Source organism: Podarcis gaigeae (genome assembly GCF_964106915.1).
Source record: "Podarcis gaigeae genome assembly, chromosome: 13".
Classification (NCBI taxonomy): Eukaryota; Metazoa; Chordata; class Lepidosauria; order Squamata; family Lacertidae; genus Podarcis; species Podarcis gaigeae.
The window spans coordinates 7,092,058-7,119,316 of record NC_139689.1 but is presented as its reverse complement, the minus strand read 5'-3'; the positions used below and the strand labels follow the sequence as shown (position 1 = coordinate 7,119,316).

Here is a 27,259-nt window from a genome sequence, read left to right as displayed (position 1 = left end):
GGCGAACCAGAGCAGCGCACAGAAACGCCGCCGTTTACCTTCCCGCTGGAGTGGTACCTATTTATCTACTTGCACTTTGACGTGCTTTCGAACTGCTAGGTGGTCAGGAGCAGGGACTGAGCAACAGGAGCTCACCCCGTCGCGGGGATTCGAACCGCCGACCTTCTGACTGGCAAGTCCTAGGCTCTGTGGTTTAACCCGCAGCGCCACCAGCGTCCTCCTAGATCCTTAGAGGTATGCAAATATAACGTGAGTTCGAGACTTTTCACAGTCTTTTTCACTGTTTTATTTCTTTGGTTTTTCAATCCAATTGCTTGTTTTGGTCAGTTACAAACATTAATGTAAACTTTGGTTCACTGGTGCCATTTCATTGTCACATTATGGAACACACCTAAAGCATATATCACTGATCCAAACTCTGCCCAAGCCTAGCATCTTCCCTCTGTGGTCCAGACAAATAGTCCATTTGCCCCAGAATCTTCTGCCTGGGTTGGACTAGGGAGAAGATGGCACCCAGTAATTAGAGGTGATTTTAGGTAGCTGGATTTCCCCAATCGCTACACTATGGTGGGGAAAATGATGCCATCAGAAATCTATTCTATATTTTGGAAAGTGGATTGTCTGTTTTCTATTGGTACAGATACCACTCAAGACTTGTCATGAAGGCTCCAGCAGCCTTCATTGATATTTGGATGCCAGTCACCACTTCAAATCAAGATAGTGAAGTAGAACATGACTTTGGTGTGACTTTGCCTGATTTTTGGTGTGATGGGCCCAAACTCACAAGCTGCACTAGCTATCTGAAAGTCACAATATTTTTGGGTTTCTACAAATTCTCAAGCAGTGCCTAGCACTCCTCATTAGTATGATATAAAGAGGCCATCTATTGTTTCTTCTCATTAATAATTGGAGGTCTGCCTTTTCCCTTAAACACTAGCCAGATCACTGCAATTTTCTAGAGAAGACCACCTGCCTGACATGTGCCACATGTTCATTTAGCTTCTACTTGAACCAAGAGCAGCAGTACATCATAAGGACTGGATTAGGCCAAGGATTTCAGAGTAATGGCACTGGTATTTTAGAGCACTAGTATTTTAGAGCACAGGCACCTACAATTCTGATGTTCTCGCAATACTGAAAACATTTGTTTTGTCAAACATTTTCAGAGACTTAATTCTGCTAATTGTTGGTCTTTTGGTTTTGTGTTTTATGATGCTTTAATATTTTATTGTAGTTTTTTGTTGTACATTCTTGTACACTGCTGCACTGCTTTGCTCATGAAATGATGGTTTGAACTGCTAGTTGGCACCTAGAACGCACCTAGAACAATGACCGAGTCATGCAGAGAATGGATTATTTTTGCACACATTAAAATAAATATTTCTAGGTGCAAGAGTGAATAGTGCTTTCAACCGTAAGAGAATAAATTCATCAGAACTTTGAGAAGCACTATTATGGAGTCTTCAGTTGTTAGGGGTCTTGTGGGTCATGGAAATTTAGAACTTTCACCCATTTTTTCATTAAGGCTTACTCCCTGTGCATTTCAACCGAAGCATGGATGGTATACCAGGTGACACCACTGTAAATTGTCCTGGATACTATTTTGGTGAGTGCTGCTTCTACACAAGACTTTTTTTTGCAACATGAAGATAATGAATTTGGCGCAAGTGTTCATTACCACCCCACCCCCGGCTTAAATACACAGATCAGACAGCTACTCTCTGCTTGATCAGTGAAGTGATATCACAACGACATAATGAAACATGCGCAAGGAACCAGTTCAGAACACTGTTGAGAGAACAGCAATACAATTACATGTAAACATTCATACATTCCACATTTCCCATCTATTCATGCAGGGAGATGCGGGTGGAATTAGCATGTGTGAACAAGTCCTCAGGATTAAAACTCATTGTTCTTAGTGCCACCCAGAATCTAGTGACAGACGCTGAGGAGATCCACCTCCACGATATATAGCAGTGGATCTTGTCCATCTTTTGTTTCACCAGAGTTCAGTCTTTTTCACCTTACTCCTAGGGCGGAATTTCTTCCTTCTCTCCCTTACGTATGTGTATTTAGCTTACTCTTGCTCAATCTCATGTAAAGGCACCAGTGAGACCCCAACAAAGGGAAGGGATCTCTTGATGATCCTCAAGATGCACATATGTTGCTTAGCAACATACAAGTTACATGGGGTGGGGATGGTACTTTGAAGGCTAGCCTCTTTATGCGGATTTTGTTCAGTCTGAGAGAGCCCCCAGCAGAACAATGTTAGATTACTGGGTGGGAGTCTTGAGTTCAAATCCTAGCTTGCAACAGATTCAAGTCACTCTTTTAGGACCTCCTGTTCTCTAACTGTAAAATGAGAACAAATGATTTGCCTGACCTTTTCTCAATATTTCTCACTCACTATTTGCTTGGTGAAATAGATTGGTGAAAGCACACACAGCTAGATAGCAAGTTAGTATATTGTGGAAAACAGGGTATGTGGTGAACATACTTCAGAGACTGATTTTTGGATTTATCAGATATCACTCAGGTAGAAACTCCATAGCAGACTTTGGCCTGCAGAATGTCATGCTAAGGAGCCTGGGAGCAAACCCAAATCATCTACCTCAAACCTTTGCATACACCTGCTATATGTATATATATTGGAAAGTTTGCTATGCATTCGGATGCTTCTTAAGAATGAGTAACTGAAATTTGCATAATGGCTCTTGAGATCAAGAAGCAGGTTTCTGTCTATATTTTGATACAGTGGGATGACATTTTGAATCCAGATGGCGGATAGAACCTTTCAAGAATGCGCTGAATTTTACCGCATTTTGCATGATTGTTCCTGAGATCAATGAGCCGTTTTTGGCCTATGTTTTGATACCATTGGGTGCCATTTTGAATCAAGATGGCGGACTTTCAAAACTGATTTTAACCACTGATTGCAAAACTGCCCTGACCTTTTGGGTTTCTTTGAATTCCCAAGCGTGGCATGAGGCCTCTAGCATATTGATAGTTGCCACCCACCCTATTCTTAGGGCTCAGTGCAAGTACCCCACAGCACCCCCTCTAACAGAGACATTTGGCAAGTCCCCCCTTCTGCTCTGTTCTGTCCTTTGGTTCCTGCCCTTCCTCCTTTCTTATTGGGATGGCTCTATGTTCCCTTAGAGGAAGTGTATCCACCCTGTCTCACAGCAATCGGCAGTGGGGCTGGGGGGCTCATCCTCCTCATCCACACAGGGTGGAGGCCTCAGGCAATAGTTGCGGCCTTGGTTGTTGTCCCAGAACTCTTCTGCCCCCACAAGGTAGCAAATGGCAAACTCTAGGACAACCCCAGGGACCAGCGGGGTGAGCAGCGGAAGGCGGAAGGCAAAGCGGTCGGCGTGGTCCCGATCCCGGCCTGCAGGAGCGGCGTAGGATGCCCGAACTTCGTGTTGCGTAGCCCAAGAATCCCAGGTGTATCGCACGGAGACCCGTTTTTCGTAGGCTAAGTTGAGGACCCGGATGGTGCCGGATACACAGGAGCCTTCAGCCCGGGCCCCTTCGAGGAGAACGCACTGCGCCAGGAGGCGCGGTAAGAAATCTGGCATGGACAGGGGGTCTGGGAAGGTGGGCTCCAGCAGGTATCGAAGACTCAAAGGATCCTGGAGAGACAAAAGGAAGAGGGGAGTGAGAATTTTGGAAGGACCATGGCTCAGAGGCAGGTCACAGGTTGCTGGAGGCAAAGTTGATATGTTTGATTAGAGAAAAACCATTGATGAAATTTATTATTGTTAATAATAATAGTCAGAGAACCCCTTTTGGAGTTTTTGTGTAAAAAAGAAAATGAATCGGAGACATTTGGGGAAATATTGCCTAACAGAAAGAAGATCAGTTGGATGTCATGCTAGAGCAAATATTTTGACTAATTTCTTTTATGAAACTGACAGACGGAAAATTGGAACTCCTTTTAATTTCTTCTCTTTTAATTTGTTTCTTCTCTTTTTTATTTTCCTTTGGTTTTTTTCATTTTTTTCTCACCTTGTTTTTATTTAGATTAGTTTCTTTGATCATATTGCATTATTAAAAAGTTTTAATAAAATTTTATTTAAGAAGATGGTCACAGGTTCAATTTTAGGGAAATTTTTAATGTTTGATGTTTTATCGTGTTTTTATTATTCTGTTGGGAGCCACCCAGAGTGGCTGGGGAAACCCAGTCAGATGGGTGGGGTATAAAAACAAATTATTATAATATTATTATTATTTCCTGGCATTTCCACGTTGGTCTAGGAAAGATCTGAAACCTTGGCGAGCCACCACCAGTCAGTGTAGACAATATATAAGATGGACCAATCGATCTGACTCAGTATAATAAGGTATCTCCCTATGTTCCTAATTAGAAAATGGAACACATGAAGGGCTATTTAGGTGTTAGGGGCGAAATAGAGGGTATAAAGGGACAATAAAGACAGAATGACTGAAGAAATTTGTGGACGAAGAAGAAAAATGATTAGGTAGGTATTAAAATAGAGTGTAGGGGGGAAATGGTGAGTGGGAACAAACCATGAGAATTTGGAAAGAAGAGACCAAATAAGACGGAAAGGGAAAACCAATGCATTATACAGGATACGACTATATAAATTTAAACAAGTGAAAAGAAAACAGAAGGAAATCTAGAGAAGGCAGGCAGAAAGAGACTAAAGGCTGGCAGGAAACAGTGTGTGTCCATGTGGGAAAGTGATTTGAATGTAGGATTCGGACCTGGGAGACCCGGGTTCAAATCCTCACTAGGCCAGGAAGCTCCCAGGGTAGGCCTGGGTCAGTCTTTGTCTCTAAGGTTAACCTTCTTCACCCAGCTGTCATGAGGATAAAATGGGAAAGAGAACTGCGTACACCACCTTGAAGGAAAAATGGGATATAATAAGCATGTGACCAAGTAAATAAAGAGGAGTTCTTGAATCAGGTCAGGAGGACTAAGAAGAAGGAAAGTCAGTGAATGGGAGGTGAGGAAAAGGGCAATAAAGATGAAAGATAAAGATATTGGCTGGCCAGCAGAAAAAGAACAGGAGGAAAATAAGAGCGGGAGAGGGAGGAAGAGGATGAGAAAGAGAAAGAGGAGCGAGGGCTAAATATACACTATGGCCACATTTGCACCATACATTTAAGACACTCTGATAACTCTTTAAACAGTCATGGCTTCCCCCAAAGAATCCTGGGAACTGTAGTTTGCTAAGGGTGTTGTTTGGCAGCCCCTATTCCCCTCATGGAGTTACAATTCCCCAGGAACGGTAGCTCCCAGAATACTTTGGGGAAAGCGATGACTGTTTCAGGTGGTACCATAACGCTTTAAATGTATAGTGTGGATGTGGCCCTTCAAAGCACATTCTTTCCCCCTCAAAGGATTCTGGGCACTGCAGTCGACCCCTCACAAGAGTTACAATTCCCAGCGACCCTTAACAAACTCCAGTGCCCAGAATTCTTTGAGAGGAAAAGAATGTGCTTTGAATGTGCCTTAAATGTGCAAGTCACACAGGGAAAAGGAAAGAAGTCAGGGAGGAGATGAAAGGATGGGACAAGGCGAAGAAGAGGAGAGACTGGAGATCCAAGATGGCAGCGTGTGGAGAAGGGAAGGGCGGGAGGAGGATGAGATAGAAAGCGAGGAGGCAGGCAATGTGGAAAGCAAGGGAGGCGTTGATGGATCCTGAGTGCCATTTGAGAGTCACTTTCAGGAAAGAGAAGAGAGACTTCTGGTCTCCGGACAACATTTAAAAAACCCTTTTCCCAGCACCACCAGCCCATCTATGTTAATTCCTTTGGCTGGAATGCAGTCGTTATGGAGTCATCCCTAATGCAGCCAGCAAAACTCTCGCCAGCCCAAGCAAGCACAGCCACTTTGGACCACAACTCCCATCACCAGCAGCCAGCCACAGAGTTATGGTCCAATACGTCTGGAGGGCACCTGGTTGGCGAAGGCAAGGCTGCCTTTATATAAAGGCCCTACGATCAGACTAGTGAGGGCTGGGGGCCCAAAAGAAGAACCTTTTTTGTGTTGGCATGACTGCATGGGCTCAGAATGGGAGGAAGGGCCTTTCTTTAAACCTGAGGACTCTCTTTGGAGACGGAGGGATCCCCTCAGCCTGCCAAGGGTGAGGAGATCTTATATCCCCTCCCAGCTCCTTGCACAACCACCATCCCTGGAGATTTTGGGGCCATCTCAAGAGATGCTCAGGGGGGAAAGCTTAAGGCGAACTGTGAAAGACTTTAATTGCCCAAAGGTGGACAGGATGGGATATTATGAATGCCTCCAAAGCCTTGTAGGTTAGCTCCACCTGGAAACTGCGGAAACAACCTTTCAAGGCATATTTTGGATCCATGCCTTTTGTATAGTCATAATAGATCTAAGGCCTCTTCTGGGGTTACGAAGAGGGAAATGAAAACGCAAAGAGAGGGGCAATGTGGATTAGTATCCATACCCCATCGCTGTTTCTGCCTCCTAACTCTTGGAAGGTGACTGGCTGAAAGAAGGAGACACCTGTATCTATGGAGGCCTCTTGACACGTTTTAAGAACCTCCTGTTTTGCCAAATTTGAAAATGCATGGGGAATCTCTGCGGATACGAAAGGATCTGTGCTTCAGAGCGTTGCTTTGTAAAGTAGGAAGGCAGGCAGGGAGTGGTGGAGAGGCTTGCATGTTCACAACACCCCTCTCTCAGCAACCATAGAAGCATAGAATTGTAGAATTAGAAGGGACCCTACGGGTCATCTAGTCCAACCCCCTGCAACACAGAAATCAATGCAGGAGTTCACTTTAACACTGAAAAAATATACTAGTCAGTTACCTTTTCTTGCCTATTTACAGGACTCCTGCAAAGACCCAGAGACGTGGATATAGGTTACTACAGGTTAATGACATGTGACTTCATGGTAAGAAGCGAAGGCTGCAATCCCATGTACGCTTATCTTGGGACAAGGGTCACAGCTCAGGGCCATAGCATCTACTTTGCATGCAGGAGGTCCAAGTTCAATCCCAAGTGGCAACTCCTCAGGAAAGGACGGAAATGCCCTCTGCTTGAAACCCGGAGAGCCACTGCCAGCTAGGGCAGCCCGTGTGCTGCCTTCCCTAGTCGTTACAACTCCCAATCAGCCCCAGGCAACAGGATCAAAACTTGCGGCAAGTAAATACAGAGCACAATTCATTTAGACCTAGCTGTCTGTTTTGAAGCTGATGTCTCACAGCCTTTGGATGGCACCAGCTTCCCCCCCCCCCCATGGCCAAAAGCGGCATTGCACATGGGGATATGAGAAGCTGCTTTCTACTGAGTCAGACCTCTGGTCCACCTCACTTGGTATTGTCTGCACTGACTGGCAGCAGCAGCAGCAGCAGGGGACACTCCCAGCCCTATCTGGGAGATGCCAGGGTTTGAACCTGGGACCTTGTGCATGCAACACAGATGTTCTACCCCTGGGCTTGAGCCCTTATCTGAAAAAGCTACATCTTCCATTGCTACTTGACACAAATATGATGCATTTTGGACCAGTTCAATGCTGGTTATCTGGCCCTTTAAGGCCTTTGTGGGGGGTAAAGAGTAGGAATTATAATTCTCCATGAATTTAATGCTTCCTTTGCCCTCATAAAGGCGATGCTGAAGGGAAATCTATGGTTGATTTCCTTCCCTCCCACCTTTCTGCCACTTCCCATTCTGCCCCAAGATTCACCCCACCACTAGGCTGCCTAACCCCCGTTACCTTCACAGGTGGGCAAAAAGGCAGGCACGGGGCAAAGTGGCTGAGTGAGTCGCGCCTCAGCTGGGCATGGACACGCTCCGGCACCTCTGGGAGGTCGTTAGGCCAGAACTGGCGGACGCTGGTGAGCTCCAGGCCCAGGGAGTCGGCGAAGCGAACCCTCTTGCGTGTCCCGGGGCTGCGGCTGCGCGAAGCCCCCCGACTTCTGCCCCGGGCAGGGGCCGAGCGAGTCCGGCGCCTTCCTTTCCGCTTGTGCCCTCCAAAGACGTGACGTCGCCTCCGGGGCCTGCTCCGGGGCCTACTCTCCGACTCGGATTCGGAGCCCTCGGTCCCCGAGTCCTCTGCTATGCTCGGCCGGGCGGTGCGGTAGTAGGCTCGCTCGTACAGGCCTGCGATGTAGCTCAGGTTCCGTGGGATGTTGCTAGGGGTCAGAGGTGACGGTGGGGCACGAGCCATGGGGGCAAAGCTGCAGACCCGAAGGCTTGGCTCTTCTACGCAGCTCAGGCCCAAGAATCACGTTTCGGGAGTGTGTGGTGGCAACCCAGTTCTTCACGCCCTTCGCTGGACCTTCCTACACTGTTGCTCCGTTTGGGACTGCCTTATTGCACGTTTGGGAGGAAAGATGTTCCTTTGCAGCCGTGTTGTCCACCGCCCTGCCTCTCAGTCTTCTTCAGTGCTCTGGTTCTCCCTCAGCATGTTACCTCCTCCGATTTCTCCTGCTAGAGTCTCTTTGCCATGCTTCCGGTTGTCTGCAGGGCTCTCGGTCTGTCTGTGGGTCACTTCTTCATTTATTACCACTCCATCATCTTCTGCTCTCCCTCCCTCCCTCCATCTGGTCTGGTGTTTTCACCCTGCCTTTCCATTTTTCAGTGTATTCCGCTGCTCTTCCTTCTGAAGACTTTCTCTCTCTCTCTCTCTCGTTTTACCTCATTCTTTTGCTTTGTCACTGTGCCTTTTGGAGATGCTCTGTGTTTTATTATTCCATCCGTGCTCTGTCTCTTTCTGTTGATTCAACTGTGTGACTTTGCCTTCTCCTTCCCAAGGACACCGTAACTCTCGTCTGCCTTTGAGGAGTCAAGTCGGTCAGGTCGTCTGTCTGCTCTTTCCTGTCTCTTTTCACTCTACTTGATCTCTGATACTCTCTGTGTATATTTAAATTTTTATATGTGTCTATATCAAGGTATCTTTCCCTCGCTGCTGCTTCTTCCTTCTATCTGTCCATCGCTTCACTTCCACGCTGTCCCACTCCAGAGATTCCCGGACTCTCTCTCTCTCTGGAAGATGCTGTTAAATATTTTTTGCTTCCTGGAGAGTTTTCAGTCTCTCTAGCTTTTTATTCAGTGTGGTCCAGCTAAAGGTGACTCAGAGATTACCATAATCCTCAGAGCTGCAGCTCCTTGAAAACCGTCTGCCCATCCAGAATCTGAAGGGCCGGTACTCCAGAGGAGATCTCTCCAAGGAATGCAAACAGGCACAATTCACTCAGTCAAGAATGGGAGGCTTGGACTGGTGGGAAGGAGAAGATCTTTGCTTCCAGACCCGAAAAGGTTTTATTACTGCTAGGAAAAGGGCTCCCTCTCCCTCACACCTTGCCCCTCTAGGTTCCAGAGACAAGATGTACCTTAAAAAAGTATACGTGCCCAGAAATGTTTCTTTGGGAGATGAATTATTCAGAAGAGAAAATGGAACTAATGGATTATGCAAGAGCAAGAAAGCCCCACAAAGATCAGGAAAAGGGGGGTGGGATTCAAAATTGGGGGCAGATTTGGCAGTCGGGGCTCAGATATGGGAAATGTGTGTGTTTGGGTGGGGTGGGGGGCTTCAAGCTGGCAACAAGGGACGCCAGTAGAACTGGGGAGGCTGTTTTGGGGGCAGAAATGAAGCTGTTAACTGAGATGGAGCTGCTCCTTTGGCTTCATGCCGCGTTAACCAGGTGCCTGAGAGCGTCTCTACATGAAACTGCAGGCATCCGGTCATGAATAATGGAGCAAGCCTAAAGCTTTCTGTCCTTCTCTCCTTAACATCCCCTCCTGCCTCCTCTCACCACAAAGCACAAAAGGGGTTACATGATGTTTACTGTACTACTTTCATTGCGGAGGAAGGAGCCTTTTCTCTCCCCTTCCCTAAATTGATAGAATCACACCTTTCTTTTCCATTGACAGCCACCTCAGATCAGCTTCAGAAAACAGGCAACCACATCACGCCACCTCCCTGAATCTAATGAAGGTACAGAAATGGTTACGGACAGCTCTACAAATACGTAGCCTTCTCTCTCTCTTGGGAGCAGGGTGAGTTCAATGACATCCTCCTCATCTTATTTTTATCACTGCTGCTCTGTCCCTCTGCTCAACCTGCCTCATTTCTCAAGGTCATAGGAAATTGAGCTTGGTTTTCTCGGGCCCAAACGCTAATGCAATCCTAGCAGACACACGCAAACAGCCAATGTTTGTTTTGCACCTAAAACACCTAAAACAATCCATCTGTCTCTTATGCCTATGAAGTCCGGCTTTTTACACTGTGCACCATTTCTTTGGGACAGCCTTTGCTCACTAGGCAAAGGAGTTGCAATGGATTACAACTCCCATCAGACTGTGCCAATATGGCTGTGTCGGCAGGTGTTGATGGGACTTGTAATCCAACAATATCTGGAGGGCACCTGGTGGCCGAAGGCTGACATATACCTTTGCAAGGTCCTAGGAAATGACCGGGCACACATTTCCTTTATCACTTGCCGAAAGGTGTTTCATTACCAGTTACCTCTCCACAGCTGGAGAATGGCCCACAGGTCCACTGACAGACAATTCAGTGTCTTTGGGGATTAATTCCGAGCGACGGGATCCATTAAGCAGTAGTCTCATAGAACCAAGGAGCAGGTGAACGTCGTGGTTAAAGAAATGCTTTGAAAACACAACAGAAATGCAGCCCCAACCCCAAAATCCACCATGATCTGCTGATTTCCAGTTCCAATTAGAATGAGCACCAGGAGTGGTGAGAGCACAGAAAAAGAAAAAAATAATGTGAAAATGTTAACAAAGAAAGAAGCATTCATGGCACTCTGCGAGAATCACAAGAACAGCACTGGGCTCGCAAGGCGGCATGAGTGAGGACGCACAACATCCTGTCCCCCCAAACTGTATCCAGAGTGACGACCCCCCCAGCCCCCATGCTATGCCTCTGGTCTGGCATTTGCCACAACATGCTTGGAAGCTGTGGCTGGATGGTTTCGTGGGAGCCGATTGAAACTAAATCCTTCAAAGACAGAGGTCCTATGGCTAGGTCGGGATGGTATGGGGATGAGGGACCAACTCCCTTCTCTTGCGGGGGCCCAATTAGTGCCATTGCCTTCTGTTAAGAGTTTGGGTGTAATCCTTGATGCCTCCCTTTCCATGGAGGCGCAAGTTACAGCAACAGCCAAGGCAACATTTTTCCACCTTCGCCGCATCAAGCAGTTGGTCCCTTACCTTTCCCGCCCCGACCTGGCCACAGTGATCCATGCGACGGTCATCTCCAGGCTTGACTACTGTAATTCGCTCTATGCGGGGCTGCCCTTGAAGCTGTCCCAGAAACTCCAGCGGGTACAGAATGCTGCAGCGAGGCTCCTCACGGGGTCTCTGCCATGGGAGCATATTCACCCATTGCTTTTCAAGCTGCACTGGCTCCCGGTGGGGTACAGGGTCAGATTTAAGGTGCTGCTTTTGACCTTTAAAGCCCTTCACGGCCTAGGACCCTCGTACCTACGGGACCGCCTCTCCTGGTATGCCCCACGGAGAGCCTCAAGGTCCATAAATAACAACACCCTAGTGGTCCCAGGCCCTAAAGAAGTTAGATTGGCTTCAACCAGAGCCAGGGCCTTTTCAACTCTGGCTCCGGCCTGGTGGAACGCTCTGTCTCATGAGACCAGGGCCCTGCAGGATCCGATTTCTTTCCGCAGGGCCTGTAAGACAGAATTGTTCCGCCTGGCCTTTGGCTTGGAGCCAATTTGATTCCCTCCCCCTCTCCCCCCCCTCTTTTCCTTCACCTGCGATGAGGCTACATTTTAATATTTTAATGTTCCATTATTTTAATGTTGTATTTTATTTTTGTTTTTAAGTTGTAATCATTCATCTTGTTTTTATTATTGCTTGTAAGCCGCTCTGAGCCCGGCCTTGGCTGGGGAGGGCGGGGTATAAATAAAAAAAAAAATTATTATTATTATTATTAACATCCTTGAGCTGCATGCATCTATGTGGTGCTTTTTATCCAGTTGGCTGGTTTTAAGTCACTTTGCGTTGCTCTGGGCAAGATAAAGCGACTAACAACTTCAACAAATAACGATAATCATCTGTCTCCTTATTTTCAGATGGACTAGAATTCTGAGCTTCTTCTGGTGGTTGAGCAGATTGCCAAGCAGACAGCAGACAAGAGAGACGCTTGTTATTCAGCGGATGAACTTAATGTCTCTTGCTTATAAATAAGAGATTTCCCTGTACTTGTAAATTTGGAAACATCCCTATGCATGTTTACTCAGAAGAAAATCCCACTTTAATTTTAAAATCTCGTTTTGATGCAATATACTCCCAAGTAATTCTGCAAAGTGTTGCCAGCTCAGCAATCCTCTAAAGATATGAAGCCGCCTTATATATAGACCATTGGCCCATACAGTCCAAAAGTGAGAGACAGCAAGTCTCTAGAGTTTAAGGCAGAGTCTTTCCCTTCACCTGGAATCCTTTCAGCCAGACACGACTTTCTTCCCGCAAAGCAGAAAAGCTCTCCTGCCTGCCTCGTTTTGCTGCAAGTAACAATGGCAGTCTGCTTAGAATTTAAATATCTGATTGACCCAAAATTTGAAAGGGCCCATCAGAAAAATAATCCAGACAAGATGGTTTGCTACGAGAGAGGCAGAAAAGGGAGGTTGTAGCCTGCTCACCCTGATAATGGAGTTTCGCCTTTAGCTGTCATGACCAAAAAGCTGCTGATAGGCCTCTACACCTTGTTCAATTTGTCTAACCTCCCTTTAAATCTGCCTTAGTCCAGCCCCACCCCAACATCTTGTGGCATCAAACGGCAAATATAAAGATCTGAAAATGCTTACAGCATTAAGATAAATTTAACAGTGTAAATAAGTTTTGACGGATTCAGTAATGGAATACTGAATGGTATAGTTTTTGTAAAATACGCAAGGATTTATGATATGTAAAATGAACCATGAAAAGAGAAGAATGGAAGTCATTTAAGGGTGTAAAATGGGTATTTTGAAGGAAATAACAGTCCGACTGCAGCAGCCTTGGGAAACAGGGCCTTTTCAGTGGTGGCTCCCGTCTCCTGCAATTCCTTTCTGAGAGAAATACAACAGACTTCATTAGTTCCAAGTTTTGAAGAAAGTTTTCCCTGGCTTTTAATTCAATGGTCTTATTGTATATTCTACTTGTGGAGTTTTTGATAGTGAAATGATTTTTTATTCATTTAAAACTGTTTGATTCTACATTTGATTGTATGTTTTCATACTACTGCTACTATCGATAACATTGCACATAATGCAGGCCCCCTGGGAAGGCTTGTAGGAAGCACGGAAGGCCGTTAAACGGCTTTTCCAGTAGCTACAGAGACGTTGGCGCCATTAGCCAATCAGAAACTGCAGCTTCAAACGCGACAGAGAAAAGGGCCCGGACCAAAGCGGCGTTCTACCACTTACAGTAGAACCTGAGGAATCCCTCCTTGGCCAATAGGAGAGCTACTCCAGATATGATTGGCACATCTCTATCCAATGGTTTCGGACCCAATGAAAATACGAATGTATGTAATTGACAGGCATCTCACCCAATAATCACGTGAGGTGGGTCGAAAATGAAAAAGCAATCGTTATTTCTCTGTTGCTAACCAATAATGTACTACGGACTGATTGATGGAGGCATAGCGTTAGCCGCGGAGAAGGCGGACTATGATAGTTTGCTCTCCCAATGAGAACACTCCGATTTGGCCCTTCAGCGCTTTGATAAATCATTTCCCAGTACGTTTTGATTGGCGTGCCTGTTCTCCAATTCAACTTCGCGACGGGGGCAAATCGGGCGGGAAACTTCGCGAAGCCACCCAATCATACAGAAACGGGGCTAAGGCGGGCGCAAGAGGCTCCCGGACCAATCACTAATCCACATTGCAAAAGTGGGGGGAAACCCCATCAACCCTTTCCCAGCTCCGATCCAATCGCCGTTCGAAACCTTTCGAGAGGCGGCGTTCCCGAGCCAATGCCTGCAGAGCCTGCGTTCGCGAGACGGCGGGCAGCTCCGCGGACCAATGGCAGGAGGGCGCCTGGCCTCTCGGCGAGCCAATGAGCGCGTCGGCGGGCGGGCAGCCAATCAGAGCGCGTCGGCGGGCGGCTAGTGCGGCAGGCGGCTGCGGCGGGGTCTATGGCGTCCGTGCGGGGCCCGAGCAGCGTCGGCGGCGGGCGAGGGGCCGCGGCGGCCTTGGGGGGCGAAGGGGAGCCCGGCGGGGGGCTGGTTGGGGGCCCGCCTTCCTCCCAGTACGGGAACGGGCTGGGGGGGAGCGGACCCGGGGGGGAGCAGGGCGGGGGGCTCCGCGAGTTGGAGGAGGAGGAGGAGGAGGGGCTGCTCCTCGAGGCCGCGACGGGCGGAGGAGCCGCGGGCGGCGGCGGCGGCGGGATCCGAGGCTCCGGCCCGCGGGGCGCCCTTTCCTCCTCCTCCTCTTCCTCCCACGCGCCCTCCAGGGCCGGCCAGGCGGGAGTGGGGGGGCCCCACCACCACCCTCACTCCGAAGAGCTGGAGGAGGAGGCCGGCCTGGGAGAGAGCGACCCCGGAGACTCCGCCATCGAAGACCCGGTGAGTGGCCCCCGGGGGCGCGGAGGAGAGAGCGAAGGGCCCGAATTGCTCTCCCGCGTGATCTTTGTCCCCCCCTCCCCGCACCCGTCTCTTTTTCAGCGTAGCCTACCTCGCAGGAGTGTCGCGAGGCGTTGCTTATTTATTTGCCGCATTTATATCCAGCCTTTCTCTCCCAAAGGAGCTCAAGGTGGCGCACGTGGCTCTCCCCACCCCCATCTCATCCTCGCAACCACCTTGTGAGGTAGTGTAGGATAGGAGAGGGGTTGACTGGCCCGAGGTCGCCCAGTGAGCTTCGTGGCTGAGTGGGAATTTGAACCCTTGTCTCCCAGATCACATAGTTCCACCTTAGTCTAACCATTGTACCGCACTGGCTTAAAAGTACAATGGATGAGGATGAGTAACGTGTGGTGGATGAGGAGGTAACGTGTGTGTAGAATAATAGAATTGTGGTGTTGAAAAGAACCACGAGGGTCATCTAGTCCAGGAGTCAGCAAACTTTTTCAGCAGGGGGCCGGTCCACTGTCCATCAGATCCTATGGGGGGCCGGACTATATTTTGAAAAAAATAATGAACGAATTCCTATGCCCCACAAATAACCCAGAGATGTGTTTTAAATAAAAGCACACATTCTACTCATGTAAAAACACCTGGCAGGCCCCACAAATAACCCAGAGATGCATTTTAAATAAAAGGATACATTTTACTCATGTAAAAACACGCTGATTCCCGGACCATCCACAGGCCAAATTTAGAAGGCGATTGGCTTCATCTGGCCCCTGCGCCTTAGTTTGCCCATCCATGATCTAGTCCAACCCCCTCCAATGCATGAATCCGTAGTGCAATGTGGGGCTTGAACCCACATCCATGAGATCGAGTCTCTTACTTTATATATCTGGGAACAGTTGCAAAGAAATGATTATTCAGAAATTGCATATACAGCACACTTGGCTGCTTATTTTGCGTTTATATCCCACCTTTTTCTCCAAGGAACTCAAGCGGGTGTATGTGGTTTCCCCTCCCCCAAAAAGAACCCCCTATAGTTCCCTACCCCATGAGGTAGGATTAGGCTGAGAGGCAGTGAGTAGACCCAAGGTCATGCACTGAGTGGGGCATTCAAACCCTGGTCCCTCTCTGGTCCTGGCTCACTGCTTCCTACGTAGAGATTGTGGCTTCAGGGAGGGGGTTCTTTAATGGGGGGTGGTGGGCAAAAAATGTACTGGAAGGTACATACAAAACTATTAATATGGGATGCTCAGTGATAGCGCAGAAGCAGTTTTCATTTGGACCTGCTGACACGGGCAGATGAGAAGTTCATTAAAGTGTAAAAATGGAGTCGGGGGTTGCCATTTGGCAATTGGATGCAGATTATACCTTTGACACTGATTTGTAGAAGCAAAAAAGTGGGCAGAGCTAAGTGGGCAGAGCTAAGGCCCTGAGTAGTGGGTGGCGACAGTAAGATTGGAAAGAGCAGAGGCAGAGTGGGAAAAGAGCTAAAACCGTGGGAAAGACAGCTCTTTCAGGGAGAGATCAGATGAAACAAATGCCGGCAGAGCTGTCTTGGCATAAACAAGTGGATGGGAGTAGATAACTGTAGAATGTCTTACAGCAGTAACCTTGAGAAGTACTAGTAATCAGCGGCATTAAAGAAGTGGAAGAAGAGAAGGGAGTCTCAGTTGGTGTGAGCTCTTAAGAACTGCAAGAATGTTTCTTAATTTGCTCCCCACTTTCCCTTGCCCGTTCTTCCCACTCTCAGGAGTTGGAAGCCATTAAAGCTCGAGTGCGAGAGATGGAGGAGGAAGCAGAGAAGCTAAAAGAGCTGCAGAACGAAGTTGAGAAACAAATGAACATGAGCCCCCCGCCTGGCAACGGTAAGTCTCCCTAAGTTTCTTATAATTAATTTGTGCTTGCTCCTCGTCTTCCTCCCCGCACCTCCCGCAATAGGTGGCAAGTATTCAGATACAGGGGATGGTGAGAAGTTAGGAATTGTGTAATGGGTAAGAAACATCTATAGAGGTCTCTTAAGTACGCAAACGAGACATTATTGCTGACACTTTTAGGCTCTTGAATTCTGTGTTGGCCTGATCAAATTGATGTCCTTTTAAAAAATAGCCTAAGAGGGATGACATGGGAAAATTACATTGGAACAAAGGAAGATGCTTTGTGGGACCCATGGTCCATCTAGCTCAGGTACAAGGGTTTATGCACATCTCGAGTTCCTCTACCTGCAGAAATTTCATTAATGTAGAATAGGCTAAATGGCTCATCTGGGCGTCGGAGTTGTTCTGGGAGATCGGATGCATGGATTGATTGTTTTAAAGTATTTGTAAACCTCTCTTCCATAGGAAAATATAGTAAGGCAGGATACGCCACAAAGACAGCAACGGCCTTGGTTTAAAACCCCTCCAAAAAGTTTAATTTCCTTAGCATTGTCTTTACAGGGGTTTGTCACAATCCCAGTTTGGGCTCTGGTATACATTAGCTAACCAGAGGCACTTTCACTGCACTGTTTTCAACAGCTGCTAAAGACTTATTTTGGTTAAGCAAGCCAGACATGTAACTTTATTGTGTCTACTTGTTTCTAAACAAAATAAATGCAGTATAGAGCTAGGACAATTCCGGTGCAGGAGAGAACAAAGCAAGCTACTTTCCTTAACAGTTAGGATAAATGGAAGGTTAACTTGATGCCTTTAAAATTCACTTCAGGGAATTCATTTTTCCCTTGTCAGCAGAGGACATGGGAGTGTGTTTTAGATGATACGCATTTACCCCATTCATTTATCGGCTGTGGGGTTCCAAATTCTGTTTGAGTCTCGTGGCACTGAAGTGGGGTGAATGATTTATTTGTTTCATAATACATATTTGATTGTAAAAAACACACAAAGTGGCCTACAAAAGTTTAAATGGTAAAATCGAGACAGATTTACAACCCTACTTTAAAACGTAAACATTAAAATTACTTGAACTTTCTAGGCATCTGAGTAGGTGTGTCTACCAGACATGTTTAAGCAGGCACCTGCTTGATCTCAAAAAGCAGGGAGTTCCAAAGTAGGCGCTGCCACCACACTAAACAATAAAGTTCTTACAAATGCAGGACACCTGTGGTAGAGAAAGGAAGTTGCTTAAAGCACCTCCAAACCTCTGATTCTCCATCGCAAATGGATGTGTGAATGTGCCGGCCCTGCAGTTACATTATGTTAGCAAACAGCTTTGTGGAGATGACCTGATTAAGACTGGATTGTTTTGCTGTATCAGATGTGTAGCTAGTCACTCTTGAATATAGTTTTCTAGAAAGGCAGGATAGAAGTGTGTGAAATAAATCTAAAAAAATTAAAATGTAGCTGTGCCTAAAGTCTGGAGACTTGTTTGGCCAGGTGTCTTGTCCCAAACTTAAGATGTGCTTGTGTAGGTGAGAGCCATTTTGCAGATGAATGAAGAGGTGTTTCGGTTGGGTGTTTCAGCTCTTACAGCATCAACATTGTGTGACTAAGGATTTTGAGCTGGCTTCTTCCTCTTTCCCACCCACCCCCTTTGCTGGAAACTTCAGTAAGTCAAGTACAGGCTGGTGCTGATGGGAGTTGCAGCCCAGCAAAATCTGGAGGACGCCAAATTTTGCTTTATATTCAGGAAGTCTCAGGTTCAACCTCTGGCCTCCCCAGGTAGACCTGGCAATGCCCCCTGCCTGAAATTCTGGAGAATTGCTGCCACAAAGGTGGCTTCCTTTGTTCCTAGTTAAAATTGTTCAAACCAACTTTCAGATGCTAAAAGAAAGGTGCTGTGTTGTACTTACCTGGAGAGAGAATCCCATGCAGAGGGTTTGTGAGGCTGGTGGTGTCCAAAACAGTGCCAAGATTGCTTGGCCCAGGTGCTGGGCCTTTTCCCGCCTCATTTTGTTGCTTTCCAGCAGACTTGGCTAGCCACTTCTGGAGGAAGCACTGTCCAATCAGCATGTGCCTTTCCCCGGGTCCCAGAATCATTGGAGGCAATTCTTCCTCTTCCAGTATTTTCCTGGCCAGATGCATTTTGTACCTGGTTGTCAGCCACTTGCGACCAAGTGAAGATGCCCAGGCGCCAGGATGGCACCTGACGTTTCCACCATCTGGAGGTGCATGCCTGGGGGATCCTTGGATCTTGACTGTTTTCACACACAAGCAACACATCCTGTAGAATTCTATCTGTTATACCGTATTTTTCGCCCTATAGGACGCAACGCACCGGCCTATAGGACACACTTAGTTTTTTTTTGGAGGGGGGAATCAAGGATTTTTTTTTTATTTCCCCCCCAGGTTTGCGCAGCCATCCCCAAGCTAGAAGAGGGAGACGGAGCGCTCTGTCTCCCTCTTCTGCCTTCAGGGACAGCCTCTCTAGCCTCCGTGGGGCAGCAGCTTGCCCCGCTGTCCCCCGAGTTTGTGGGGCTGGTGGGGGGGGGGAAAGATGCAAGCTTGCTTCTCCCCCCCCCCCGCCAGCCTCCAGATCAGGTCGCGGAATAACGTGGTGGCGGCGCTCCGCCTCCCCGCTATCCCCCGAACTTGTGGGGCTGGCGGGGGAGAAGCAAACTTGCTTCTCCCCCCCCCCCCGCCAGCCTCCAGACCAGGTCGAGGAATAGCGGGGTGGTGGCGCTGCGCCTCCCCGCTGTCCTCCAAGCTTTTGGGCTGCAGGCTGCTGCCCACAAGTCTTGCGAGCCCGCGGGACCTCCCACCGGGCTTGCAAGACTTGCGGATAGCTTCCTGAAGCCTGGAGAGCGAGAGCGGTCGGTGCGCACCGACCCATAGGACGTACACACATTTCCCCTTCATTTTTGGAGGGGAAGAAGTGCATCCTATAGGGCGAAAAATATGGTATTCTATCTGCACTATCGGAACAAATTTCAGGAACCAAAAGGTCGCATTGAAAAATACGAGTTTTAAGCCAACCGGTCCATTTTGGCGACTGTAACCCTGGTTTACCCTGGCCATTTGGTGGCCAGCTTATATATCCAGGTGTCTTAACACTGCCTTACACTGTTTCTTTCTCCCCAGCTGGCCCAGTCATCATGTCTTTAGAAGAAAAGATGGAAGCAGATGCCAGGTCCATATATGTAGGCAACGTAAGTCTGTTCCCTGCAGCCCAGCTCAATCAGAAGGCCAAGAGAAGTATCATGGGTTTCCTCACCATTTTCAATCCTTGGTTTCAGGTGGATTACGGAGCGACAGCAGAGGAGCTGGAGGCTCACTTCCACGGCTGCGGCTCCGTCAACCGGGTGACCATCCTCTGCGATAAGTACACTGGCCATCCCAAGGGGTGAGTGCGTGTGACGGGATGGGGAAGCCGGGTGTGTTTGTTCGTCTTGGTGAGTGATTGCCTTTTAAGCCTGCCCATTCTCTCTCCCCCTGCTCCCCAGGTTTGCCTACATTGAATTCTCGGACAAGGAGTCGGTGAGGACGTCCTTAGCGTTAGATGAGTCGCTGTTCAGGGGAAGACAGATTAAGGTGTGTACACTCTTCGACCAGGTCCCTTCCCCCTCTGAAACGTCATTTTGTGGGTGAGAAGTTTGTGTAGTGCTGGGTGATGAAGGCTCTGAGTTGCTCGGTCCTTTTTACAGTTTCAAATTTATTTACTGAGACTTAATTCAGAACTACACAAAAGTTCATGCCCATTACAAAGTATCTTTTTATAATATAAACAGCTACTTAGTCTAAAAAAGAACAATTCAGAAAGGAGTAAAGGCAAGAAGAAGGAAAATAGAGAAAGAGAAAAGGTTAGAGAAATACTAGAATAAAAGCACTTCTGGTTTTCTGTCCTGCGGCTATAGTATTCACTCCTTAAGATCCAACCATTCTTATCTTCTATAGACCAGTATGTAACGCAATTGCGATATGTAAGCAGAGTTTAAAAACAGTTGCATAAGGGACTTACAAACATTTACCTTTTAAACATAAACATATCTTTCTGAAAAAACCAGAGTCCTTTTTGATGGGCGGATAATTCAGAGGGAAATTCCCAGCTGTCAAAAAAACTATGTATGCTACTACTGCGGCCCAAGAATGGCAACTTAAACTGATGGTTTACACACAGCTTGCAGATTTAACATATAGAATAAGAGAACCAGAAGAATACACATTGAAAGAAGACTAGGAAATGCTTACTGAATATAGGGGTGAAAGCTGTGTTCATTTAAAAACGCTGGTAGCATTAAGTTGAATTCAACAGTGTAAATAAGATTTAATGGATGTAACAGTGGATTACCAAATGGTTGAGTTCATGTAGAATATGCAGTGATGTATGGAATGCAAAGTGAACCACTGAAAGAGAAGAAGGGAAGTCACTGATTTAAGGTTGTCTAAATAAATATTTCGAAATGTAACTTAGAAAATATAATAAAAATTATATATAAAAAAGTTGCATAAGGATGGGCTGGGGGTGGTTTCTGGGATACCCTTGCTCTTGCGGCTAAGGGGATCTTCTCCTTTTGAAGGTGATTCCCAAACGGACCAACCGCCCTGGGATCAGCACCACAGACCGGGGTTTCCCCCGGACCCGGTACAGAGGCAGAGGATCCGGCTACAGCAGTTCCCGGGCCCGTTTCTACAGTGGCTTTAGCAGCAGGCCACCCCGAGGGCGCGCATACAGGTCTGGCACGACGGTGGCGGCAGGTTGGGGGAGGAGCTTCTATGCTCCTGCCTTGCAGGGGTTCCGGTGGGGTGGCGGCTGGAGCAGGGGAGATCTATTGGCTTAGAGTGGGAGGGCTCTTGATGCCCCCAGACTGGAAGTAGACTGCACCAAGTGAGAGAGGTGATGGGCTGGGAACCAGGACTGCTCTTGTTAAGCAGCAGCGCTGAGACAAAATGACTTTATAACTTGAACCAGCATTTTAATGACATTTCCAGTTGTAGATGCTGCTGGATTTGGGACTTCGAAGGAGGAAGCAATTCCAAGTATTGGAGTTGGGTCAGTTTTAATGTCATATTGCCAGTATTTTAATCTGAGTGTTCTTCAATCAGATTTGTAAGCTTTGGAAAGCCAGAGTTTTGGGTTGGGGTGTTTATTGTTATTATTGAAAGGTGGTCAGGTTCTCAAACGCGGGCTTTAGAATTTTTTTAGTCAGGACAGAAACTTTGCAAGCCAGAAAAAAAAACACCTTAAAAACTCAAAACCTGGCTTGCACAGACCAAAGCAAGCCATTCTCAAGGAGCTGAGCTCTGTCCCAACTCTGAGGTCTTTAGGGTTTTGAGTTACTGAGCAAACCTTTTGTCTCTCTTTCATTAACCTGTGTCCTTCTTCTCTCCACAGGGGCCGGGCCAGAGCGACCTCATGGTATTCCCCTTACTAAAAACAAAAAAAAGTGGTTGTTTTAGGAAGGAGGAAAAAAAAAAGAAAAAAAATGAAGATTGTTACCATGACGGAAAAAAAAAAATACTGTTGGTGGGAGGTGGAAGTGTCTAATGCTGTGCAGAAAAAGAGGGCTGACTTATTGGGAGGGGGGAAGATGTAAACACCGGGCAGGGGGGTCAAATCCTGTGTCAAATTTCCACCTGCTGGTATTGCTGACTTGAGCCCTGTCCCCACCACGCCACCCCCCGTCCAGCTCCTCATCCTTTTCTCTTCCATCTGCAGAGATTGTTGGGCATAACCGAGCCATTCATCCTCTCATGCCTTTTTTTTAAATTGTTGCCCTGCATTTGGGGGAGGGGGCAGATGTGGGGGAGGGTTTGCCGACACCCCGAAATCTTTTGTGATACTATTTTGTGTGTGTGTGTGTGTGTGTGTGTGTGTGAGAGAGAGAGAGAGTTTTGTAGTTTTTGTTCATCTTCCCAACCTTTCCCTCTGCAGCCTTTGCCCATTCCGGTATGCCTGTTTCCCCCGCTCTCTCTCGTGTGCTTGGTTCTCCCCAAATCTCCCCTTTGCTTCAGGAATTAGCAGGGAGCGGGACCTGGGGTTCTTGCCTCCCGCGGGGTGATCCTGCCCATTCCCAGACGTCCACCACCCTCTTTCTCACTTTGGGCAGACAAGTCTCTCTGTCGGCATCCCTCTCTAGGTGTGTGTGTGTGTCTGTGTATGTGTGTCTACGTCAGACGGGGGAGCCTGCCTTGGGGTTTTCTCTTACCCCATTGATCCTTGTCCCAAACTCCCCAATGGAGAAATGCCCCTGAAATGCTCATTCTAAAACAGGCTGGTGGGTGGGGAGGGTCCTGTAAAAATAGGCACCCCGCACTCAGAGCCATACATAACTGCGACTGCGCCCCATTTTGTTCTTCCTGTCTTTGCCCCTGTGTCGCTGCCTCTCCCACCACCCCTGGGGGTATGTTATATGCCTTGTTTGAGTGTCTTTATCTTTACAGGTTTCTTTATTTTTTAGCCTGAAGAAATGACACCGAAACCTGAAGCTGTAGAGACCAGGGGCCGGGGAGAGGACACCCTTTTTGGGGGCAGGGGGTGGGGGGATGGAGGGAGCGGGGAGGAATTGAGGCCCATATTTCCATGTGGGAGAATGGTTTTTTTTTTAAATAAAAAGAGAGAGAGAGAGAGAGAGAAAGAGAAAAAGGGGGAGGAGATCCAGATTGGGCTGGAGAGCAGGGAAGAGGAAAGGGGGAGAAATAGAATAAAATGTTATGAGGGCAAAAAAAATAATAATAAAAAATAAAGATGTTTTTTGGAAGAAAGATGAGTGTTGAGTGATTTATTATACTTTTTATTAGTTTTTGATTACAATTCAATAATAGCCTCATTATAACAATTCCAATTTGTAATACAATTATTAATACCAATTGTTCAAATATCGGATTATATAATTTAGATAAAGTGGCCCTCCGCATGCTAGATTTGATGGTTTGGTTATTTTCTTTATTTCTGCGTTCAAGAATCTTACTAATTTCCATTTCATTCCGGTCATCATAATCCTTATACAACAACTGCAGTATTAATAGCTTCTATTCGTGTTGGCACATTAAATGATTTATAAAACCGCAAGTGAAGAACTCAAAACTATATCCTCCTTCCTGTGTGTGGCAATTAATCTTTCTTTGGCGTTTCTTTCTGTCCTTGTCAGATGTTATGTCTTCCTTTCCCCCAGTTGTTGCTGTTTCCCGTCATGCCTTGGGCAGAGCTAATGAGTATTGAGTGATCTTGCAGCTAGGGCTTCTGGGTTCCACTCATACAAATAAAGACACATACCTCTTCCTTTTGGAAAATTTGATTCAATTTCGCACACACTTTAACTGCTTTCCTCAAAAGCAGGAGGCTGATTTTAGAAATGGTTCGAGTCTAGGACCTCTTCCGCTCCTTATAAAGCAAGCAGCTCCTCTGGCTGACAGAAACATCGCCTGCCTGCATCAACTTGCCTTCAGCCAGATGGGAAAATAAGGAAAACACACACACACAGAGACACACAAAGTGGCTGTGGCGTCAGCAATGAGCTGTGGCAGCTGCTCTCCCTTTTCTAGTTAGAGCTGCAGAGCGCCGATGTGGCCGTTTGCTCTTCCCGTGGGACTGTGGCGGGTGATCCTTAAGTGAGCAAGCTAGGAGGAAGTTGCATAGCTGAATCAGCAGCTGAGAGTTTGCAAAGTGGGTGCTTAGGGCGAGGAAACAAGCTGGGAGACTGCTTGGACACCGGTGGAGGAAAAGCGGTCGAAAACAAGAGGACCCTGGCGAGGGCTAAACGTTGAGCCTCCTTGGTGGCAGCGAAGGCAGAAAAGAAAGCGTATTTTGCTGCCTCCGTTGTTCCGGGTCCCGTCTGGCCTGAAGGAGGTGGTGGAACAGACCGAAGCTCACTGTTGACTTGTTTGCAAAGCATTTTGAGGATGAACCTTTAATTCCCTGGAACCTTGGCTGCTGTTAAGAGCAGATGGATCTCAAGGCTTTCCCAGAACACAGTCTAGTGCTGTTGCGTTGGATGAGTTTCGCTTTGTAAGGCTCGATGGACAAGGTTATCAGGATTAGTCAGGAAAGCCACCTGTACTCGGCCCTTGCCTAAGAAGGCCTTAATCCAGTTCCCTGGCCCAGCCAGTTGTCTCCCTGTTTTTATCAACCACAAGGGACGGAGTCAGCACAAGTGGCTGTCTTGCCTGATCCAAACAACTGGAGGTGAATGCTTCCTTAGAAGAGAGGGAATAAGTATATATATATATAATTTTATTAGTTTTTTAACATACCATTTTCAACAGTAATTAAACATCTTATTCATACTCAATTTTTTACATCTTCAATTTTTTTTTGACTTCCATCAGTCCTGTCTGAAAATTTTCCAGTCTAATCTCTTAGTATGCATTTCTTATTTTCCCTATTACATTTCAAATTCATAACCAATATCTCTATCTTTTTCTACTTTGTAACACTTCGTATATTTCTCCTTAGAAAACTTATTGTAGCCCTACTAGCGCAATTTGTTGATTACAGTTGCTCTTCAAATAATTCATATACTTCTTCCAATCTTCTGTAAATCTCTGGTCCCGCAGGTTTCGAATCCTTCCTGTCATTTTGTCCAATTCTGCATAGGCCATGAATTTCGTCTGCCATTCTTCTTTCGTCAGAATTTCTTCTTGCTTCCATTTCTGGGCTAACAGTACTCTTGCCGCTGTTGTTGCATATAAGAACAATTTAACATCTTGCCAAGACAATTTAATGTCTTGGCCTATAATACCAAGTAAAAATGCTTCTGGTTTTTTTAAGAATATGTATTTCAACATCTTTTTCACTTCATTATATATCAGGGAAATGTTAAGTAACTACTGGCCGGTTGCCAATCTCCCTTTGGGAAGGGTTCTGGAGCAGGTGGTGGACCCGATCCAGGAGCTCTTAGAAAAAAAACTGAATTTCTAGATCCATTCCAATCAGGGTTTTGGCACAGAAACTGCTTTCATTGCCCTGTATCAAGCCTGTTGGGTTTGAGACAGGAAATGTCCCCTGTTAATTCTCAACCTCTCGGCAGCTTTTGATACCAAGTTTTGGGTGGGTGGGATCGCTTGGGGTCGTTCTGGTCCTACTTGGATGCTCATTTCTAGAGGGCTAAGCTTGGGGAGTGGTCTCCAGGGCCCCTGGCGTGTGGGGCTCCTCAGGGTTCAGTTTTATTCCTCATGTTGTGGAGCACTGAGTTTAGAGGTTTGGAATTTCATTGTCAACAATATGCTGACACCCAGCTCCACTTTACATTGCAGGTGGGGCAGCGGATGTGCTGGGCCGCTGCCTTGCCTTGGTGATGGGCTGGATGAGAGCCAACAAACTGAAGCTCAATCCAGATTAAGACTGAAGCCCAGCTATGCCCCTATCTGGGCAGGGATAACCTAACCTGTTGTCTCTGCTCTCATAACCAAGGTTTGGAAACTTCAGCTGGTGCAGAATTCAGGGGCCCATTTTGAGCCTCTTGCATCAATCCTGGCTCAATTGCACTGGCTGCCAATTAGCTTCTGGGCCCAATTCAAAGCGCCGGTGTTTGACATACAAAGTCTTAAGCGACTCAGGACCGCAATACCTCAAGGACTAACTCTACCCATATGAACTGACCCTGCGATCGGCACCTGAGGCCCTTCTTTGTCTGCCTCCACAAGAGGTCTGGTCGGGCAGCAACACTTAAGATGGGCCTTTTTTTCCTGCGGTGGCTGTGTTTGTGCCAGAGAGGCTCACCTTGCTCTCTCATTATATATCTTTAGGTCCCAGATGAAAACATACTTCTCCCAGGCCTTTGGATGATCAGTATTCTATGGCCTTGGAAATGTGTTGGGTGTGTGTTATTGGTTTGTTTTTATTACCCATTTTGTGTTCTCATGTATTTTTATATTGTGAACTATCCGGTGATCCTCAGGTGAAGGGCAGTATACAGATTTAATAAATAATAATAGTAATAATGTAGTCCCATAGGAGCAATGCTACCATTGTGGGCTTTAGAAGTCTGGTGCAATGGAATTAGCTTCTGCTGGAAATCCTGGCCATCTGTGGGGGAATCTGCAGTATGTGTGAAAGAGAGAATATGCAGTGGTACCTCGGGTTACATACGCTTCAGGTTACAGACTACGCTAACCTAGAAATATTACCTCAGGTTAAGAACTTTGCTTCAGGATGAGAACAGAAATCGTGCGGCAGCGGCAGCAGGAGTCCCCATTAGCTAAAGTGGTGCTTCAGGTTAAGAACAGTTTCAGGTTAAGAACAGACCTCCAGAACAAATTAAGTACTTAACCCGAGGTACCACTGTGCAGGCAAGCCCCAAACTTACTGCCTGAGCTTGGCCGTGTGTTGCCTTTCTGCCCCCTGGTTTATTGGTCTACATACTTCTCTAAAACAGCTCTTCTGTCTTCAGAGTGGCTGCCAGAAATGTAGCTGCAGATTTTGTGTACCTCCTACTCAATGCTTTCTTGCTGCAGGAACTTTCCTGCGTTTAAAAAAAATCCCTACTTCAGTGCAGCACAGATTTCTCAGCAAAACGGCATGTTGCATAACTGGATTGCTGGGTGCCCCAACAACAGAGATGAAAGAGGGGCAGTGTGTTAACTTGTCCAGTGAGCTGAGCAGGACCCCCTATTTGCAGCAGGAGCTTTTCACACAAATGACCATTGCAGGGGTACAGGATTATCCGTCCCATCTTCCCTGAACTCACTGCTTGGAGTTGATGGGAGCAGGAGTCCTGATCCAACAGTTGCAGAAAAAAGGGGGGTGGGTGTCCCAAATATTTTTTTACCATAAAGGGGTATGTGCAGGGAAGAGTATTGTGGGATGCTGTAAATGTGGGTCTTGTCAGAGTGCAGCCCTGCCTTTTCACACGTCGAAAGG

The 27,259-nt window shown here is 47.0% G+C and overlaps 2 protein-coding genes across 3 annotated transcripts; one reads left to right on the top strand and one right to left on the bottom strand.

The window, feature by feature from the left end:
- Positions 1 to 262: 262 nt before the first annotated feature.
- PPP1R3E (protein phosphatase 1 regulatory subunit 3E) lies at positions 263 to 10,771 on the bottom strand. Its single transcript, XM_083707083.1, has 2 exons — positions 7,719 to 10,771; positions 263 to 3,638 (listed from the first exon to the last, which is right to left on the bottom strand). Exons 1-2 carry the CDS (start codon positions 8,169 to 8,171, stop codon positions 3,159 to 3,161), a joined length of 933 nt encoding a protein of 310 aa, XP_083563209.1. The 5' UTR covers positions 8,172 to 10,771; the 3' UTR covers positions 263 to 3,158.
- A 2,769-nt stretch (positions 10,772 to 13,540) lies between these two features.
- On the top strand, positions 13,541 to 23,163 carry PABPN1 (poly(A) binding protein nuclear 1). 2 transcript variants are annotated; one of them, XM_083707042.1, is made up of 7 exons: positions 13,541 to 13,701; positions 16,281 to 16,395; positions 19,543 to 19,610; positions 19,698 to 19,804; positions 19,905 to 19,992; positions 20,979 to 21,133; positions 21,794 to 23,163. In XM_083707042.1, the coding sequence occupies exons 1-7, from the start codon at positions 13,633 to 13,635 to the stop codon at positions 21,831 to 21,833; spliced, it is 642 nt and encodes a 213-aa protein (XP_083563168.1). In that variant the 5' UTR covers positions 13,541 to 13,632; the 3' UTR covers positions 21,834 to 23,163. The 2 variants fall into 2 exon arrangements, with proteins under 2 accessions (XP_083563168.1, XP_083563167.1); XM_083707041.1 differs by lacking the exon at positions 13,541 to 13,701 and adding an exon at positions 14,084 to 14,527.
- Positions 23,164 to 27,259: the final 4,096 nt, after the last annotated feature.